The 22,439-nt window shown below is 41.8% G+C and overlaps 1 protein-coding gene across 1 annotated transcript in view; it reads right to left on the bottom strand.

The window, feature by feature from the left end:
• Positions 1-22,439, bottom strand: part of LOC138977067 (universal stress protein in QAH/OAS sulfhydrylase 3'region-like) — an 85,728-nt gene that overhangs the window by 54,070 nt on the left and 9,219 nt on the right. Inside the window, exon 2 of the mRNA XM_070349988.1 lies at positions 15,831-15,911. Within this exon, the coding sequence (XP_070206089.1) occupies positions 15,831-15,911 (81 nt within the window). The remainder of the gene's footprint in view (positions 1-15,830; positions 15,912-22,439) is intronic.

Here is a 22,439-nt window from a genome sequence, read left to right as displayed (position 1 = left end):
ATCTTAAGAATTCCAGAACGAGGAAGAGATCCCATGTAGGGACTGGGGCTCTAATTTTAGCAAAATCTATTGATGCCCCTTTTAAGACACTAGCGATAACTCCACTGAGGTTAACGTTGTGACCTAACTGCCTCAAAGTAGCTGAAATAGCAGAACGCCTGACTCGGAGAGACGAGGGGGAGCTGCCTTGAGCTGCTAACCATGACAAGTGATTAGCTACCTGCATAGAACGTGGGGCCACAGCGACAACCCGATTCTCTGCACACCATTTAACCCAAGCCGCCCAATGTGAAGCGTACACTGAGCTTGTAGATTTCCTGTGCGCTTTCTGCACCAAATCCAGTGTCCTCTCTGAGGCACCTGACAAACGCAAGGATCTTCTCACAGTCTCCATGCGTGAAGAAGCAGGGACTGTGGGTTCGCATGCTGAATGCCGGTGCGTGGTTGTAGTAACTCTCCCTTTTCCAGATTTAGCGGAATGGGAGGACCTTTTGCCAGACGGAGGAGATCCGGGAACCAGTGCTGGCTTGTCCACAATGGTGCGACCAGAACCAGAGATGGTTGCTCCAACTCTGCTTTTCTCAACACTTTTCCAAGAAGTTGGAATGGTGGGAAAGCGTAAGCCGTGAGTCCTGTCCAGGCGACTTCCAATGCATTCACTTTCCAGGCTTCGGGGTCCGGAAACGGGGATATGAACACTGGTAATCTCCTTGAGAACCGTGTCGCGAAAAGATCGATCACTGGTTTTTCCACCTGAGCCCACAGACGCTGTAGAGCGTGGTGGGTGATCGTCCACTCCGTGTGGAGTACCTTCGATGATCGACTGAGGGCGTCTGCCAAAACATTCAGTTTTCCCGGAAGGTATTTTGCTGACAACCATATCTGATGTTGGTGACACCACTTCAGGATTTGGCATGCCTTGAGAGACAGAGTGTGAGAGCGAGAGCCGCCCTGCCTGTTGATGTAGGCTGCAACGGTAGTATTGTCTGTGTGCAGACGAACATGCTTGCCTGTCACCAGTGGCAGAAAGCTCTGAAGACCTTGGGCTACAGCCTCTAACTCGAGCACATTGATGTGCGAGAGGGCCTGGCCTGTTGTCCACTTGCCTGAGGCTGTGTGGTGAGAGAGATGAGCGCCCCAGCCTGACAGGGAAGCGTCTGTGAACAAGTCCTCCTCTGGAGGAGGGGGAGTGATGAGGACTCCCTGTGAAATCCATGGTTCCAGCCATTGAGCCGTGGTCTCTTGAAACCAGCTTTCTAACTGAACCGATACCTGCCATCCCTGAGAGGAGGGGTTCCAAACCGAATTCAAAGCTGCCTGAAACGGCCTCTTGTGTACTCTCCCCAGAGGGACAAGAGTGGCCATAGATTCCATTTGACCAAGCACTGACGCCAGCTCCCGGACCGAGGCTTGCTGCCGTGCCGCCAGTGATTTCACTAGATCCTGCAGCTTGTCTATCCTCCTCTGTGAGGGGCGTACTGACCAATCTGCCGTATTGAACCTCATTCCCAGGTACGTGAAATCCTGGGATGGTGTAAGTTCCGACTTGGCTTGATTGACCGAGAAACCCAACTCGTGAGCCTGACACAGTGTGAACCGCGTATGGGCGCTGCATGCTTCCCGGTCCTGATTGAGGATAAGCCAGTCGTCGAGATAAGCCCTGAGGCGTACGCCCTGCTGCCTGACAAGAGAGCACAGCTGCCGTACCACCATCGTGAAAATCCAAGGGGCCAAAGAAAGGCCGAAAGGAAGAGCCTTGAATTGGAACACTCTCTCTCCCCATCGAAATCTCAGCCATTTCCGGTCTGATGGATGCATGAGGATGTGAAAGTAAGCGTCTGTCAGGTCGATCGACGTCACCCAGTCTCCCGGTCTGAGTGCGTCCCTGACTGACGCTGGAGTCTCCATTGTAAACTTGATCTGTCTCAGGAATCTGTTCAGAGGAGACAAGTCTAAGACAGGGCGCCAGCCCCCTGAAGCCTTCGGTACCACGAAAATTCTCCCGTAGAAACCTGGGGAGTTGTGGTCCGTTACTTCGTCTATCGCTTCCTTCTGAAGTAGAGACAAAATTTCTGCTTGTATCGCCGTCTTTGCCTCCAGCTTGACAGGAAACTTGAACTTCGGTAGAACTCTGGTTAAGGGAGCTTTTCCCTCCTTCCAGAGTAGCCTGAACCCCGAACGCACTACGCCCACTATCCACTGACTGTTTACCTTTAGCGACCAAAGTGGGAGCGCCCGAGACAGGCCGCCCGCCGCCAAAGGCGGGTGTGTGGGGTAGCGGTTCGGGGGGGCATCATTGGGGGTGTGCTTTGCGTCCAGACCCCCTTGAATTGCCGAAAGACGGCTTCTTCTTAGGGTAAGGCGCGCCTCTTCCCCTACCCCTTGAAGAAGAGCTGGCTTGCGTAGCCCCGCCCCTATTCGCCGAAGAGGCGGAAGGTTTAGGTGGCCCGTAGCTCTTGCTCTGAGGTTTAGTAAACCCGTGCTGAGCTAGCTTAGCGATCGCTAAGTCACGATTGTCCTGTGTTTCCTTCTGGAGGGCGTCAAGTGACGGCTGCCCCAGCAAGGAACCGTCCGTGAACGGCGAGAACTTAAGCACCTCCAGCGTGGCCTTGTCTTGGATCTTAGAGCCAGCCAGAAACGCAGACCTGCGCGAATGCACCGCATGAGCGTAAAGATGTGCAGAAAAACGCATTTGCTCTGCTGAGACTTTAGCCAAAGTAGCGAGCAGAGTAGTCACGTCCTTTACACTCGCGTCACTCCGAAATTCAAACGGATCTAGTGACGTAGCAATAGAACGGGAGAGAGACCTGAGTAGAGTCTCCGACAGAGACGCTAACTCCAAGCCGTATCTCCCCGTTTCCTCCAAACCCAAAAGAGAGGCTTCCGTATAAGGGACAGCCCTGTCTTTGCCATAGGTGTCTTCCCTGAGCGCCGCCAACTCCGGTGTTACCGGGAGCGTAGCACGCGGCAAAGAGAAGGAATCTATGAGATTATGAGGGTAAGCGTTCAACACCAATCTACGTGCCGCCTGCGGGACGTGAGGGGCTCGATGTGCGTCAGCCAGCCAAGGCTTGGCCGAGTCCGGCGCCTGACCATGCTCCGACAAAATAGGCACAGGGACAGACGTCACACCCCTAGATCCCGATCGCTTAGCCAGAATCAAAGACATCTCATACGCCACTGAAGGAGACTCCCGAAACTTAAAAGTTGGTGTCCCTTCTTGCGGTGCGTGAAAATCCCCAACAGCTGAAGGTGGCGGTGCCGTAACGTTAGCTGCTGACACCACACCTTCCTCAAAGTACCGTGCAGCTACCTGAGCTGCCATAGCTACCGCATGGCTAAGCTTAGCTGGTAACCGCACATTGGCATCATCATCCACAGCGGAATCTTCATATTCCGATTCCCCTTCCGGAAGTTCGCCACCATAATGACTAGCATCGTCATAGGTGGTATCCCCCGGAAGTGAAGGTGCTTGTGAGGTAAAACCACCGCTAGCATCCCTCCTCGAGAATACTTCCTGCCCCCCGGGCGGAAGTGTGGAACGCTGTGCCGATACCGGAACCTGAATAGGCCGTACCGACGGTAGCGTGTCTTCCGTTCTAAGCCGAGGCATGGGAAGGGATAAACCTCGCCCGGATGCCTGACTATTGACGGCTTCCTGCCCCCGTGGCGGAAGTAGAGACCTTAGTGCCGTCTGCAACTCGTGGCCAGACAAGCACCTCGTATCTCCTGTCTCAAGAGTACACATGGGAGGGGTCATTCCGCCTCGTCCGTATGTTTCTCTACTGACAGCTTCTTGCTCCCGTGGCAGAAGTTGAGACCTTTGTGTCGTCGGCAACTCCTGGCCGGACATACACTCCGTGTCTCCCGTACTGAGAGCTAGCGTGGGAAGGGCTATGCCGCCTCGCCATGACGCACGTCTACTGACGGCTTCCTGCCCGACGCCGGGCGGAAGTTGGGACAGTACGGTACCTTCAGAAAAGTTGTCGAGACCGGCATCTTGCTCAGCGTGAACATCAGCACTCGTCACCGTGGCTGACGGGGTTGCCTTCGCCCTCGCTCCTGCGCTTGCTTTATCCGCTCCCGCATGGAGAGAAAGCAACTGCGCGTTCGCCGACTGTAACTCCGCTGAAAACATGGCACGCATTTGTTCGCTAAACGAAGCAAACATAGTTGACAAATCTTCTTTCACTGAAAAAGTTTCTATATCTGTCGTAACGCTAGACTTAACCGGCGCTGTCTTGCTAACATGCTTCAGCTCAGACGCTGTCTTGCACCCATGCTTCAACGCCGGCATTTCAGGGCTTTTGGGATCATCAATTTGTACATGAAACGATGTCTTAGAACCTGGTTCAAAACAACTAACAGTGGTTTTCGACCCCTTCGCTTTCTTAGTCACCTTCTTAGACGGGGACTCTGTTGTCCCCACCTGTCTAGCGCTAGATTTTTTCTTCTCACTGTCTGCCATATTGGCGAAAGTCTAGAAACGTCAAACGTAAACAAGACTAACTTGTGGCAAACGAAGATGAAACAACAAGGTAAAACTGGAAAAATCTCACCCAAACTCAGCCAAAGCTAAGTACAAACGATGTGTCCAGGGTTGGAACTGCCAAGAAGCAGAGGGCTAAAGAATAGCCCGAGCGTAGACCAAAACACGTCCGCAGTCAAGTCGCTGAAGAGTGGAATGAATTTACAAAGATGGCGGCGGGAGCATGCGTGCTCAGTGCATTCTGGGAGGGTATCCCGGTCATGACGTCATTGTGACCTCAAGGCTGTTCTATTTTTAGGGTACTTTTCCCCCTTTACCAGGGTGAGCGTAGTTTCAGCGTCCTAGCACTAAACTGAAGTAAATTGCTATATATGAATTGGGATAAGATATGTAATTTAATACACATTTTGTTGACCACATTTTGTGATTATTAATTATGCAAATGATGAATATAAAATGTTGTGCCAAAGTCTTGAGATGTTAAAAAAGGGAATTTCAGCAAGTTGAAGGATTTAAATAATCCTTCGGATAGGCTTATGCATTTGATTTTAAATACAGTAGTTTGGGTTTTCTATAAAGTTTGGGAGGAATGTTGTGTCCATCCTAGTCCATTTCCAGATCCATGTTAATCAATCTCGTATGATCTCGGAAGAACCGAAAAGATAGCGGCCATTGTTAAACGAGGAGATCACACATGGACCGGGAATAAAAAGCATCCCACTTGAACACACAAGCTGTGTCATCGTCTTACACTTTGTTGTATGCAAGAACACAACAAGAAGGTCAGTGTCTGGACAGGCAGCTGTGTTCAGATTGCAAGTACTGGTCATCGACCCAGGTCTCAAGGCCAACCAGCTTTTACAATGCATCTGCCTTTGATCTGACCGCCCATCCAGAGCAAACATATTCCCCCTCTGTATTTTTCCTTTGATGTGCCTGCTATGTACCACTGATCCAGTTTCTGGGAAATGTATAGGTCATTGACTGCAGGGATACTCATTAAGACCGTTTTCTAAAATATGTTAACACCAGCTTTGCTGACCAACTTAGTACAAGTAGTGACAGTACTACTGCTGTCAATTATTTCCCTTCAACTAAGGAAGTAAAAAAACAAACCGATCCAGTATATGTGATAAAGAAGAAAAGACAGACCTTCAACAATAGGATAAGGGGTGCAACTCTGCAACTCTTCTGAATCAAAAGCATAAAGATCACCTGTAAACAATTCTAGGATCAGGAAATCTGAACATCATAATGTTTTCATTAAACAAGAAGAGCAAACGCTCGATCGAGTCACTTTCGCAGTTCTGAATATTATATGAGGCATCAGATGGACAGGAAGAAATTGCTATTCACAACACAATGAGTCACGTTCACATAAAATTTGAGCCCGGTCACTTTTATAGTTTCCGAGAAAAGCCCAACGTTAAGTTGTGTGTTGCCGAACAGAAAAGGCTAGTTATCTCCCTTGTTTTTCTGATAACGTTCGTAAAAGGCTACAGATGTAAATACTTTGATGTAAAGAATAATCCTACAAAGTTTCAATCACATCCGATGAACTTTGTCAAAGATATAAAATGTCTAATTTTTCCTTTGACGCTGACCTGTGACCTTGAAAAAGGTCAAAGGTCAACGAAACCATCGTTAAAGTGTAGAGGTCATTGGAGGTCACGACTAAACAAAATATGAGCCCGATCGCTTTGATAGTTTCCGAGAAAAGTCCAACGTTAAGGTGGTGTCTACGGACGGCCGGCCGGCCGGATGGCCGGCCGGCCGGACAGACTAACACTGACCGATTACATAGAGTCACTTTTTCTCAAGTGACTCAAAAATAGAAATGAAATATAATGCTTTTGATTATTTATGACTTAAGCTGTGGTAAATTTGGATGGTATGCAACTTTTATACTTCGATCTGCTTGATCTAACAGTAATATTAATAACACACACATAAAGAAAAAGAAACAAAACAAGAAAGCAACTTAGAAAAAAATTGTAGTCAGCTTTTTATACTTGGTTTTACACAACAAAAAACATAATTCAAATTTTAAAAAATTGCTGATTTACTCTTTTGTTTAAAGTGTGTGTTTATGTGGTAAGTAAAGTTCCATAGTAAATTACTTTGTAAATTGTGTGGTAGGGGGTACATAAAGGGGGTAACTTTTAGTGAGGTTTAGTGTGTAATTGTGTGACAGGGTGTGAATGTTGTTTTAATTTCTTGTTTCTTTGTGGCGGCTTTTATTTTAAAGGCACAGTAAGCCTCCCGTAAACCATCACAGAGCTCCCCGAGCGTCTACATACAGTACAAGCATACTTCCATTTAAACGCTCACCGAACGGGAACATCCTGGCTGCTTTCTGTCGAGCGTGAGAAATTTTCAAAGAATTTATTTTCGTGGACTTGGCCCTTTACAACAATGGCGCCTCGTTTTGGTGCTGGTCGGCTGTTATGAATATCCCGGAAATCACGCCCGGACAGTAAGCCTCCCGTAAACCATCACAGATACTGTCAGGCTTTTACACACAGTACAAACACCCTTCCATTTGAACGCTCACCAAACGGGAACATCCTAGGTGCCCTACGTAAAGAGCGAGCAATTTTTAAAGAATTAATTTTGCAGATTGTCTCGTACACTTTTTGGACCCATCCTGAACTCAGGTCAAAAATGAGTTACTTCCCTTAAACTGGCGATAGCCGTGGATCGATGATTATCAGAATGTTTTTGGACCGTGGTGCGTTTTTGCGCTAGACCTAACTTTTAAAATCTAAATAATAAATTGACAGCTTGTTACACAAATTGTCAAATATTCTTTAATCATAAAAGAATTCTTTTTTCATCAAGACAAGATCAGTGCAATTCGAAGTTGTCAAAGTTTGAAAAAAGAAAAGCCCGGAAGCAGGGTCACGCAAGGGTCGTAGCAGACGACGGTTTATGCGGCATATCGCCGTTCCTCTCAACAGTCAAAAGCCATCGCTAGAGTTCTTGTGAACCACAGCCGTTTGTTTCGTGCATAAAAACGTGCTATTGTAGATAAGCTCACATCGAGTCGCATTCAAATGACTAACTGACGACTACATTGTGAAAAAGGGAAACTGGATCACACGGGTTCACGATGGCTCAGGGGTAAGATAAAACCACGCAAAAATAATTTCTTTGAAAATTGTTCGCTCTTTATGGAGGGCACCTAGGATGTTCTCAATCGGTGAGTGTTTAAATGAAAGGGTGTTTGTACTGTGTGTAAAAGCCTGACCGTATCTGTGATGGTTTACGGGAGGCTTACTGTGCCTTTAAATTCTTTATTAAAACAAGGTTAATTATCATTATATTAAAATATAGCATTTTAGTCATCAAGTTTTGTGTGTGTTTGTGGTAGTTATTAGTAGTGCAAATCCACATGTATGCATAATAAGTATGAATGTACGTCTTTTGTGTATGTGGTTAACACGCGACGAGCCACTGGGGCGGTTTGTAAGAAATCCCGGCCGGTTGGGGGCCGGTTGGGATTTTATAATAATAATAATAATGGACATTTGCTATAGCGCATAATCATGTATATGCTCAATGCGCTTTACAATAACTAGAATTAACATAACTAACAAGAAGAGCAAACGCTCGATCGAGTCACTTTCGCAGTTCTGAATATTATATGAGGCATCAGATGGACAGGAAGAAATTGCTATTCACAACACAATGAGTCACGTTCACATAAAATTTGAGCCCGGTCACTTTTATAGTTTCCGAGAAAAGCCAAACGTTAAGTTGTGTGTTGCCGAACAGAAAAGGCTAGTTATCTCCCTTGTTTTTCTGATAACGTTCGTAAAAGGCTACAGATGTAAATACTTTGATGTAAAGAATAATCCTACAAAGTTTCAATCACATCCGATGAACTTTGTCAAAGATATAAAATGTCTAATTTTTCCTTTGACGCTGACCTGTGACCTTGAAAAAGGTCAAAGGTCAACGAAACCATCGTTAAAGTGTAGAGGTCATTGGAGGTCACGACTAAACAAAATATGAGCCCGATCGCTTTGATAGTTTCCGAGAAAAGTCCAACGTTAAGGTGGTGTCTACGGCCGGCCGGACAGACTAACACTGACCGATTACATAGAGTCACTTTTTCTCAAGTGACTCAAAAACCATACACAATGAACAAGACCCACAATCTACATAACATAGCATACTCAGCATACTCCATGCAAGCAAACACAAAAGCTTAACACACTCCAAGCACGCAAGACCAAGCAAACAGGGTAAAGACAAAACAAAGTCATACAAGCAAAACCATACAAGCAAAATTAATACCGAACTCCATGCAAACAATACTCAAAACTCAAAAAACATGACAAAGCAACGGAATGAGAAAAAGCCATATATATACATACAAATTCAACACACTCCATGCATGTGTATGCAAGTGAAAAAAGATGCGTTTTCAGGCCTGTGCGGAAAGAGCCAGAGGAGGCAGAGTGACGAAGAGTGACAGGGAGAGAGTTCCAGACGAGAGGAGCAGAAACAGAAAAAGAGCGCTCACCAAAAGATTTAGTGTTGACTCTCGGAGTGGAAAGGATAGAGGTGTCTGCTGAGGAGCGGAGTGTCCTGCCCGGTGTGTATGTCTGAGTCATGTCTGTGAGGTATGCGGGTCCTGTCTGTGTGAGTGCACCATAGGATAGGCATGCGATTTTATACTTGATGCGTGACTCTATTGGAAGCCAGTGCAGTGCTTGGAGATGAGGGGAAATGTGTTCGGACTTGCGGACTCTGAGGACCAGGCGTGCAGCATTGTTCTGCAATTTCTGTAACCTGTTTAGGAGGTACTGGGGGCAGCCATACAGCAGTGCATTACAATAGTCCAGTCTGGAAAGAATGAATGCAGAGACTAGAGTCAGAGCTGCTTCTTCAGAAAGGTAATGGCGTATCGAGCCAATACGGCGGAGTTCAAAGTTGACGGCACGAGTGATGTTTTGTACCTGTGCGTTCATAGTTAGGTGGGAGTCTAGTGTGACACCCAAGTTCTTCACTGAAACCGAGAAGGGGACAACTGCATTGCCTATTGTGATGGACTCTGGGAGCTGGATGGAGGTAGACATGCGTGGAGAGGAGGCAGCCATGACTTCCGTTTTCTCATAATTTAATTTTAGCTTGTTAAATGTCATCCAGGATTTAATGTCCAGGATGCATTCTTGCATTGAGTGCATCAGAGTGTCGAAACTCTTGGGGGGCCGGTTCAATTTTTGACTTACCGGCCCCCCTGGCCGGTAGCAAAAAAAGTTAAGGTACACCCCTGTAGCTGTTACCAAACCGATATGCTACAGTAGAACCCCCTGTTTACGACTTTGGAAAAACCTTGAAAATTAGGTCGTAAAAAGGGGGGGGTCTTAAAAGGGGGGTTTGAGTTTTTGGCCGGTCGGTCATGAATTTGGTTGCAGTGTATGTACTGTCATGTTTACACACAAACACACAGTTGCAGTACTGTCATATCAAAACACACACACACACACACACACACACACACACCCAAACACATTACAGCAGAACAACTTGAACTCAAATTTAAAAGAAAATTTACTCATGGCGTAATGCTCGCTCCCCGCTGAGTGAAGCACATTTGACATTGTGGCGCAACCAGTAAAATCCGAATGTCTTAACTCGATAGAAAGCATAACGACTTTTCTCCCGAATCATCTTTCCGCTCATATGAATGATTCGTCGCCTTGCATCGCTAAACTTGACCACAATCGTTGAGGTCTTCGTACAGGCTCCTCTCTTTGCGTACTTTCCCTTCTCACCATCTAGATAACACCGAGTCATTATCATTGACGACACACAGGATTTTCGTATTCCCGACTCCCAAGGAAGTCGCCGCGGATTGCCACTTCGCTCGATTAGCGATTACTTTATTAGCTCTCTACTCAAGAGTCGGCGCTTTTCTTTTTCTTTCGCAAATCTTCGTTTGTCAACAAGACAGTCGTCGTGACAAGATAGTGTGCAGAAAAAAACCGGATGTATCAGGATCTCGCGCGCGCGAGATTTCGTTTTTATTTCTTCTCGCGATAGTTGGAGGAGCGAGAGCCGCCATGTTGTGTTTTCGTCTGCTCGAAATATGCGCAAAAGTCGTAAATCATCCCAAAAAGCTTGGTCGTAAATCGCGTTTTGGGTCATTATCCTTGACGATGATTTGCGTCTTCCCGACTCCTAAGGAAGTCACTGCGGATTCTATCGTGCGCGAGATTTAGTTGTTTTTTTGTCTCGCGATAGTTCGAGGAGCAAGAGCCGCCATGTATTGTTTTCGTCTGCTCGACTACAAATGCGCGAAAGTCGTAATTCATCCCCAAAAGCTCGGTCGTAAGTCGCGTTTTGGGGTGAGTCGTTCACTGGGGGTTCATTATATAGTAGAATGCATCCGTGGTAGCAAAATCGGTCGTAAAAAGGGGGTGGTCGTAAACAGGGAGGTCGCTAAGGGGGAGTTCTACTGTATTTGGGACCAATGCAAGGTTTTTTTCCTTCCTCGTGTGATCTTGCCGCGAGGTGGTGCCAGTTACCAGCCGATAAAAAAGAGGGGGCATAACCTCACCAGAACCGCCCATTTAAACCAGGGATTTTTGGCCTTGTAAACTTTTATAAAAAAAACCTGCCTATTAGTTCTTTGAAGAAGGTATCTGCTGCATGTCCTCGATTTGGCCGCCATAACAACCGAGTTTTGTCTACACACACATTTTTTTTTAGATAACAAGACTCAAATTGAATTTTTATAACTAATGTGAAAGAAATGTTCATCATCTGACCAATATTTCAACATAAATGTCAAGGTGTACAGTTTTCTATTTTCTTGTCAAAAATACCCTTGAAAGAGCATACCCCTTCAGCTGCCATGTTTGGCCCAGTATCATCCACCTCCACACATACAACTGTAGAACATTGGACAGACCGTAATGTCATTCCCTACAAATTATAAGGAACAAACAAATCACGATCAATTGAAAAATACACCGCGAAACTTTCTTTGCTTTAGTTGGTGCGACACTGAATTTCACACAAGTTTTTGGAGCCCCCGCCCGATGTCTCATGCCGTCCACGTTAAACTGAGAATAGGGAAAAAGAGACAGTTATATTGTTTAATTGTGTCATTAGAAAAGTTAGCCGTCTTTCATTACTTACCAAGATGTAAACAATGTTCATGACTTTACAGATAACGGTTGTGTGAATGATGGTGCTGCAGGAATGCCACAAGATGGAAACAGTGTGCATGACTTTGTATTTAACGGTGACTGGGGTGATGATGGTGGTAAACAGGGAGGCGAAGACAGAGTGGTGAAGGATTGTGGTGGTATTGATGATGTTGATGTTGTTGATGTGTATGCAAATGTTTCCGATGTTCATATTTTGCATGACTCTCTGGATGTTGGCAATGCGCATGAAATGGATAATGTTGTTGTAATGTCAGATGTTGATGTTCTTTTTGACTCGTTAGATGTTAAGAATGTATGTAACAAATCTATTATTGAAATAGATGTATATAATGTTAATAGTGAGATTGGAGATTCCTTTAGTACTGAATATAGTATTGAGGATAATCCTGATATACTCTCCTGCTTCGCACTTAATGTCTGTGGAATCACTTCAAAGCTAAAATTTCCTGAATTTGTCAATTTTATTGCTAAATATGACATTATTTGTTTTAGTGAGAGCAAACTGGATGATGTTGATGAGATTAACATTCCAGGATATATAGCATTCTATAAGAATAGAGGAAAATTTCGCAGAAAATCAGGTGGTGTATTAGTTTTAGTACGGGAAGTGTTTGCTAATAATATAACTATTTTTGAAGAAAAAAAGCTGTCACATAAGATAAAAGAAGAGATGAAAATATGGTACAGATTTTTGCATGTAGAAATGTGTGAGAATGCGCTATTTTTTAAGTTAGATAAGAAAATACTTGGCCGTGACACCCTTTTCTGTGCTTTATATATTCCCCCAGAAGGATCACCTTACCATAATAAAGATGTTTATGCTGAATTAGAAGGTGTACATGCAGTTTGGGGTAGATAATGATTATGTCTGTCTTTTAGGAGACCTAAATTCCCGCACTGGTCATCTGAGTGAAATATTGTATGAAGATGATCAGCATTCAGAAGGTTTTATTGATAATGACTTGTTTGACTCTGATGAGGTTGGTACTCTAATAGGTGAGCGGGCCTCACAGGATAATAATACTAATAACCTTGGTTTTAATTTGATTGATTTTTGTATAATGACTGGCTTAGTTATTGCTAATGGTAGAGTTGGCGTTGATATAGGGGTTGGTAAATGCACATGTAAGGATAAGAGCGTTGTTGATTATTGCATCCTGTCAAAAGATTTGTTCTTGAAAGTTAAATACTTTTCTGTGATGGAATTTTGTGAAATGTATTCCGACGTACACTGTCCTGTTGTTTTGCATCTATTAAAACAGAATGAAGTACGCGCTAATGATTGCCTAGCAGACGATGTGAAAAAAAACAAAAATGAAGATTTGCTGTCTAAAAGTAGAGAAAAGGATAACAAGTACACAAAACCAAAATGGGATAATAACAATGGGACCAAGTTAGCTTTTGCAGTTAATCTGAATGAGGACGATATTTATACTGTTGAAACTAAATTACAAAATATGCTAGCTACAAGTGAGAGTACGACAACAGATGATGTTGATAGTGTTACTAATAAGGTTTGTGATATTTTAAATTGTTCTGCTGAGAAAATCGGTGTAATTAAAGAACAAAAATTTATGAAAAAGCCACGTTCAAAGGAATTCAAACTGCAACAACCATGGTTTAGTGCAATATGCAAAGAGAAAGGAAAAATATTTGTACGTGCGAAAAACAAAGCAAGACGCTTTAAAAATGTGTTCAATGAACATGAAAAAAAAGTGCTTTTAAAGAATACAAAAAGACAATAAAAAAGGAATGCAAGTTGTATCATAATGAGTTCGTTAAAACTTTGAGAAAGTTAAGAAGTACTGACTCGAAAGCATACTGAAATCTTCTTAATAAAAATTTAAAAAATAATTCCAAAATTAACTATCCAACTTGTTCGGAGTTTTTCGAACATTTCACTAAACTACAAGAGTGTGATGAAAATGAAATGGATGATAGTAATGAACCCTTAAACGAAGCAAGTAATGAATTTCTTAATGCGCCTTTTACAAAGGAGGAAGTTATCAAATGTATAGACAAGCTGAAAAACAATAAGGATAAAATAATTAATGAGTATTTAAAAGCGTCACATGATCGAATGATTGATATTTATGTATTGTTGTTTAATGTTGTTTTGCAGTCAGGAAAGGTTCCAACACAATGGGCTGTAGGTGAAATTATTCCATTGTACAAAAATAAAGGCTCCCAAGCTGACCCCACAAATTATAGAGGAATTACTATACTTAGTTGCTTCGGAAAACTTTTCAGTGCAATTTTAAATGCTAGGTTATCAAATTTTTTGGAGAGTAATAATAAATTAGGTCAAGAACAAACAGGTTTCCGCACAGGTTTTTCAACACTAGACCATGTTTTTACTCTGCATTGTATATTAAATTTTTTTCTCAACAAAAAGAAGCGACTGTTTTGTGCATTTGTAGACTATGAAAAAGCGTTTGATAAAGTTCGCCGTGCATTTTTATGGGAGAAATTAGTTAGTTCTGATGTTAATGGGAAGTTTTTAAAAACTGTAAGAAATATGTACGAAAATGCCAAGTCTTGCGTTAAAGTTAATAGCGAGTGTTCTGGATATTTTCCCAGTTTGTGTGGAGTTAGACAAGGGGAAAACTTGTCACCGCTGTTTTTTGCTCTATTTTTAAATGATCTAAAGCCTTTTCTGTTGGAAAACAGTAATGGTTTACAATCTATGTCAAGAGAGGCTATTGTGGTTGGAATGGATGATACTGATGTAAATGCTTTGTTTCAAATGTTTTTATTACTGTATGCGGATGATACTGTGATCTGCTCAGAGTCTGAAAAAAACCTGCAAGAATGTTTAAACAAAATGCACGAATACTGTTTAAAATGGCGTCTAAATATTAATGTAAACAAAACGAAAGTTATAGTTTTCTCCAGAGGTAAAATTAGAAATAAACCATTGTTTACGTATAATGGCAATTTAATCGAAGTAGTGTTTGATGTAATGTACTTGGGCCTTAAAATTAATTATAACAATAAATTTTCAGTCGCACACAAGAATCTATATGATCGTGCCTCAAGGGCAATGTTTGTTCTCTTGCGTACTTGTAGACAATTGTCACTGCCTGTGGACATACAAGTTGACCTGTTCGATAAAATGATTGCTTCAATCTTATTATATGGATGTGAGGTATGGGGTTTTGGTTCCTGTGAACTTGCTACTAAACTTCAATTGCGTTCTTATAAAATTGTTTTCAAACTAAGAAAATCAACTCCAAATGCTATGATATTTGGCGAACTTAGAAGATATCCACTAGATGTTAATATGAAATGTAGAATGCTTTGCTATTGGTATAAACTGATTAGTCCTATTCATAAAAATAAATTTTCAAGTATTGTGTATTGCTTTACTTATAAATTGTATATCAACAAGATGATTGAATCTAATTATTTATGTTTTATTGAAAAAACCTTAAATGAAATTGGTCTCTCTGGCCTTTGGACTTTTCAAGAAAATGTTCAATACTCAAGTGCATGGTTTAAAACGAAAGTAAAAAGAAGCTTGTATGACCAGTATATCCATAAATGGTTTACAGAAATTGGAACAAAAAATATGTTTTGGAATTATCGAATGTTTAAAGATATTTTTGCATGTGAAGACTATGTCACACACCTGCCATATCAGCAATGTGTTTCAATGATGAAGTTTAGAACATTAAATAACAATTTGCCTGTACAGAAAGAACGTTATCTTAACATCCCGAGGTCAGAAAGAACTTGCACCAAATGTGTATCACAAGATATAGGTGATGAATTCCATTATTTATTTGTCTGTGATTTTTTCAAAGAAAGAACTGAGTTGTTACCACCTTACTATTGGAAAAAACCTAATGCACTTAAATTTAAAAAGTTGTTTGCTACTAAGAAAAAGAAATTGCTAAAGAATATCTTGGACTTTATTAATAGAATTTGTAACAGTTTTTCATAATTTTTTTTATTTTTTTCATTTATTATATTAGTATATATTATGATTGTATTGATTGTATTTATTGTTCAAAATGCCCCCAGGGGTTATGGACTAATAAAACTTGAACTTGAACTTGAACTTGAAACACATATATATGTGCTGTTAATTTTCTATTTACCAGAAGAAAATTACCATTTCTCAATAATTATGGGACAAGCTCTATACTTACGTGCTTGGACCAATGAAGTATATTCAGACACATGGACAAGAACTATTTCATCTCCATCTCTGTGACCATTTCTCATGTAGACTGAAACAAACAAAACGTGTGCTGACACTGAAAGCTCCTTTTGGTATCCATCACCTTTACGGAGGAAAATAAACTTGACCTGAAAAAACATTTTGCCTTATTTCTTGTACCTTGCTTAACTAAACAATAATAGCAAACGCTCATACAACTCACATAATAAATAATATGAATCAGAACCAAATTATCTGCTGCTCTATCTAAATAAACTTTAAGGAAATGATAACTTCCTACAGATTAACCCAAGCTCAATCCCATTGTAACTTTAAAATTTGACCAGGCTAAAAATGATCTATTTCCATTTCTTGACCAAAACATGACCCCGCTCTACCTTAACCCTTTCGGTGCCAAACAAAACTTGCGTATGTGCATTCCTGACTGCCAGGAAATATTAAAGTTCGGGGTGTAATAATTCACAAAAAATTCTAGCTCCAAACTGGCAGTAGGTAGGTAAGTAAAACCTATGTTATTTTTAAGGGAAATTGAACCAAGAATCTGTTTTTAGTGTCTAATCATGGAAATAATAATTAGTTTGGCTTATAATGATGTTTAAATATGAACTTTTGAAAAATCAGTCCGGCGCATCTTCCGGTGCCTGTGGATCAAACACAGGTGGCTGTTTTGCTCGCTCCAAGAAAGGATTATAATCACTATCATCTACCTGTTTCCAACGAATCGTCCGAAAGAAGATCTCCCCCTTCCCCTGTCAGTATCCATAATCATTTGCACCGCCTGTAGCGTCAGTCCGGCTTTGTTTTTCCCTACTAGGGCCCGGTCGACTGTCACCGTTAGCCATTTTGACGAGTCGAGATTTCTCTCCCCTATCAATCAATCAATCAATATGAGGCTTATATCGCGCGTATTCCGTGGGTACAGTTCTAAGCGCAGGGATTTATTTTTTTTATTTTTTTATTTTTATTTTATGCAATTTATATCGCGCACATATTCAAGGCGCAGGGATTTATTTATGCCGTGTGAGATGGAATTTTTTTACACAATACATCACGCATTCACATCGGCCAGCAGATCGAAGCCATTTCGGCGCATATCCTACTTTTCACGGCCTATTATTCCAAGTCACACGGTTATTTTGGTGGCAAGGACTACTACTACTACCCTTTAGTAGTCCTTGTTTGGTGGACATTTTTATCTATGCCTATACAATTTTGCCAGGAAAGACCCTTTTGTCAATCGTGGGATCTTTAACGTGCACACCCCAATGTAGTGTACACGAAGGGACCTAGGTTTTTCGTCTAATCCGAAAGACTAGCACTTGAACCCACCACCTAGGTTAGGAAAGGGGGGAGAAAATTGCTGACGCCCTGACCCAGGGTCGAACTCGCAACCTCTCGCTTCCGAGCGCAAGTGCGTTACCACTCGGCCACCCTACCCTGTCGCCAAGGCCGAAAATAGCCTTCAGACGCAAAACCGCGTCACCATTTATGTTTATTCATGAGAATGAGGTATCCTACCAAGCCATTGGCTGCTATTTGTGTGTCAGCAGTGACGTAGCATTTCTGGAAAATCCCGGAACGGAGAAGACGGGTAAACCCGTCCTAAGGCGCTGCGGCTGCACAAGCGCATGACGGGTATACCCGTCCTAAGGCAGTCAAGTGGTTAAAATCTGGCTAGGGTCAACCAAATTTGGTTTATGTTTGGAGGTCCTAACATCCTAGAAGTATGTTTCAAAGCTCTAGCTTCAAATATCTTTTACACTAACAGGACCCCGAGTCAGGCAGACCTTTGTCATGTCTAAAGGTCATCAAACCATACAAGCTTGTAAATTTTCAAAGCTCTAGCTTTAAAACATCTGGAAAAAACTCAACATTAATGTTTTTGCCAGCCGGCCATACAAATACTTTTCATTACTATGACTAACCGATTACTTGGGTGAGCCAAAAATGCATTGAACATGTATTCACATTTTCTATGACCCAAAAGGCACACCTTTAGACTATTTGCCATACTTTTTGGATTGAGGATTTCTTTTACAGTGTGATATGATAACCATTAAAACCAAGGTCCCCCAGGATTAACTTAAAAATTAAATTAAAAAAAAAAAGAAAATTAAAATAAACAAAACAAACTTGTGCAATACTGTACATAAAATAGACATCAGTTATTTTACCAGTGCAGGTAAGTTTGTATGGCTACCTTGCATGCTATGGTATTTCCCCATTAACCGTCACCGTGCTTCCTGGTTCGTGGATGACCCAGAGCCTCACAAAAGTGTCTGTATCTCAAAAACTGTTGGGAGTTTTGGATCGAGACTTCATGTAATCCTCAAACACCATAAATTCTTCGTATCGATCAATTTTTCAACGATTATTTTTTTAACCAAACAAATAAACAATGACGTCATTTGTACTACACAGTCCGGATGTTGTGGGTCGTGGACGACTCATATGGAATTAAAGAAGGTATTGTACGGTGTTGATCCCTATTCGGATGATGTGGGTCATGTACGACCCATACTCAGCAAAGAGGCACTAAAGAGTTTATTCCTATTCGGATGGCATGGGTTGTGTACGACCAACATTTTTTTACATTGAATCCTTCTTTAAAAAGTATGGGTCGCATAATCTGGGCTCGTATTCTTGAAAAAGCTGCAACATTGTGTCCTTTAAAGTCAAACTGTCGTTTAACTACCGCCCGGTATTTATTTTTACTGCCCAGTAATTATTTATTTTCCCCCGGTATTAATGTGTGTCTGGCGGAAGCGGGTCGGCAGCTACCAGAATTGGTTATTTTTAGAAGAGGAGATGCTTGCTCCTCTCTACAAACAATATTTGAACAAGATTTATTCTTGAAAAAGCTGCAACTCATATACTGGCCTGTAAAACTCAATAAGTCCGCCAACTGCTAAGTGTTATTTATGAAACACCGGTAAGTCCTTACCGGGTTGTCTCCGAGCTGTAAAGTTAGAGGACCCCTCCCCCTCCTGTAAAGTCGCTACCTGTCAGTAACTTCACCAACACTGTCCATTAAAACCGTCAAGTTCGAATAAATCTTGTTCAAATATTGTTCGTACATTTATGTCCCTCATGGATACACATTGGTGTCATTTAAGCACCGATGCTTTGCGGTCAAATACGAGCTTCTGCTCGCGAAAGATTTCAACCGATGCTCGATCATAACGGTGTGTTGCGAAAGCGTGCTTGCGTCTTGTTGGCGAGAAGTAAGTGTCTGATTCCGTAGCCGAACGGTTATCGAATTCGCCTGATGCGCGATCGAGTCGAGTTCGAATCGCCATCAGGCCTTACTTTTTTTTTGTTTTACTCTTTGTCATTAATTTTGTTTGTTTTTGTTTATTTTCTTCGTGTGCAAAAGAGTACGTTGTAATATCAAAATTGATTTAAAAAATTAATTTTAGGCAAGAATGAGTTTTTTTAAAAATTTATGGTTAACATGATATTACCGTTAACTACCTTGTATACGCCCACCCACCCTATGTACCAGTTTTGCCCAAAAGTGGGGGGTGGGCGGTACTATACCTTGGCAGGAGCGGGTCCTTAGCTAGAAAAACGATATTTTGGTCATTTGTCATAGAAGTGTTCAAAGGATGCATTATTGCACAACACTCCCCCCCTCTCTCTCTCTCTCTCTCTCACACACACACACACACACTAACACACAAAATCAACCTCTTCAGACATCACTTCCCGCCAAAGATGAAGCTTTGAAGATGAAGACCATTGTTGGAGCAGTCCGCGGTACAAGCCATCAACAACTGTACGACGAGTCAGGCTTTATTTCAAAAATTGATATTATTTCACAAGATTGTACACCGTAAGGTGCCAAACTACTTACTTGCGGTATTGCCACCATTAATAATCCATATCGCCAGCGCAGACCTTTAGATAGGAAAGTTCCATCGTTTAACACTGAATTATACAAAAACTCATTTCTCCCATCTACAACACAACTCTGGAATTCTTTACCAGACTACATAAAACTTAGTAAGTCCCTCAAGCACTTTTTGTCAAAAAACGATTTAAGTCCGCCGTGTTATTGGTATTCTGGAGATCGCATATCACAAACAATTATTCACTGTAAGCTCAGGCTATATATAAGTGATCTTAATAACGATCTAGTGAGACGACACGTTGCTACAGATGCATCTTGTGACTGCGGATTTCCGTCCGAAACCGTAAAACACTTCCTATTAGATTGTCCAAATTATCGCGAAGCACGTCAAGAAACCATACATACCCTCCCCAACCACAGTATTCCCCTCCCCCACCTTCTAAATGGAGACAGACAGTATTCTCTAGATTTGAACAGGAACATTTTTTCCAGAGTACACTCGTTCATTGAACGTTCAGGCCGCATTGGGCAAACCAGAATCAATGCTCCACAACTTTAATTTCTGCACAACTCCTACCCATCCCTCTTCTTTTTATTCCTTTTCTTCCCATCCCCCCCCCCCCCCCCCCCCTTCCTTCCTCTTACTGTCTTTCTTTATAATGATTATGCAACGTTTATTATGTTATGATAATTTTGGATGATTAATGAGATGAGGATGATTATAATGATGATGCTTTGGATTTCCAATTTGGTTTATTTAGACAAATTGTTCAGCCGTTTCCGCCTTACGTTATAATATCCATGCAGGAACACCACTATAAGCTTCTAGCTTGTTGCTGTTACCTGTGTCTTTTGTATACATGTCATGATTGTAACATTTGTTGAAATAAACTTATGTTTAAACCAAAGATGAAGCTTTCGTTTCTTCTTTTTCCTCCCAGTCAAAAATGTATTGCGATTCTCTAGCCACTCCAGAAACCTTTTTCTGTCCAATCCCAGAAGCATGTCTAAGGAAAGGAAACAATTGAAAAACAACAATAACAGCAGACTGAATAATCTTTATTTATTATCCTTGTCTACTAGTCCACTGGTCGAAACTGGTTTGTTTGTTTTGTTTTGTTTATTTGTTGCTTAACGTCCAGCCGACTACGCAGAGCCATATCAGGACGAGGAAGGGGGGGGATGAAGGGGGCCACTTGTCAAGCGATTCCTGTTTACAAATGCACTAACCCATTACTTGTGTCCCAGCAGGCTTTAGTAAAACTAAATTAATACCTACTGGAAGATTACCAGTTTCCAGTATGTTAAAATAGGCTTAACCTATCTACTGCTGGACTTACATCAGAACACTAACAGATTAAACTATACATGAATCGCGAGACAAGCGGCAAGAGAAGAGATTTTTGGAAAAAATACAGGTGAATGAGCAAGAAGGCAGAAAAAAGAAAAGAATTCATGAAGAAAAAGAGAGCATGACAGGAAAGAGGAACCAAAAATCTACCTAACAGCAAACTAGAAAGCTCCTGCGGTTCCAAAAACAGGAGGGGCCTTTAATTTCATAACCGCAGTGCCCCACTGCGGGAGTCGAAACTGGGGGGTGGGCGTTTACTAGGTACTATACCATGTACACCTGCATCATGCTGCATGCAACTGAGGTTTATAAAAGAAATAAAAATAAAATCTCCCCGTGTTTTTATTTCATTCAGTTGAGTTTGTTTGGGTTGTTGCTATTGACTTTGAAACTGACACGCCGGCGAAAACGCCGGTAACGCGTGCGCAGAGAAGAGCAAGCATCGGGAATCTTCAATTCTACAAATAACCAACTGGTAGCTGCCGACCTTCCGCTAGACACACATGAATACCGGGGAAAAATAAATAATTACTGGGCAGTAAAAATAAATACCGGGCGGTAGTTAAACGACAGTTTGACTTTGAAGGACACAATGTTGCAGCTTTTTAGCCAGCGTGTCAGTTTCAAAGTCAATAGCAACTACCCAAACAAACTGAATGAAATAAAAACACGGGGAGACACTTTTTATTTATTTTTTATTTTTTTGTTTTTAATCTCAGTTGCATGCAGGTGGCTGCTACCGCATTTTAGGTGGGTTTTTTTCTCTCTCACCGTTGTTTTTTTTAAGCGGGAAGCATCCTTCTTCATGGTTATTTATTTAATTTTTTTAATCAAATGTTTACATGTTTAAGTTAACAAACTTTATCAATAAACTAATATCATGTTAACCAAAGATTTAAAAAAAAACCACATTCCAGCCTAAAATTATTTTTTTTAAATCAATTTTGCTATTATAACGTACTCTTTTGCACATGAAGAAAATAAACAAAAATAAACAAATGCCAAAGAGTAAAAAAAAATTACGGGCAGAAGAAGATTTGAACTCGACTCAATCACGCATCAGGCGATCGAGAGAACCGTTCCGACCACGGAATCAGTTGAAAATAATCGGACACTGTAATGCATTAAAGAAGACGCTAGCACGCTTTCACAACAAGCCGGTATGATCGAGCATCGGTTGAAATCTTTCGCGAGCGGTATCTCGTATTTGTCCGCAATGCTTAAATGACACCAATATATGTCCATGAGGGACATAAATCTACAAACAATATTTTAACAAGATTTATTCAAAATTGACGGTTTTAGAAGAGGGGGATGGGTCCTCTAACTTTACAGCTCGGAGACACCCGGACCCGGGTAAGTCTTTACCGGAG

The sequence above is a fragment of the Littorina saxatilis genome, linkage group LG9 (genome assembly GCF_037325665.1).
Source record: "Littorina saxatilis isolate snail1 linkage group LG9, US_GU_Lsax_2.0, whole genome shotgun sequence".
Classification (NCBI taxonomy): domain Eukaryota; kingdom Metazoa; phylum Mollusca; class Gastropoda; order Littorinimorpha; family Littorinidae; genus Littorina; species Littorina saxatilis.
Note: the sequence above shows the minus strand (reverse complement) of the source record. Positions and strands in the feature narration are given on the sequence as shown.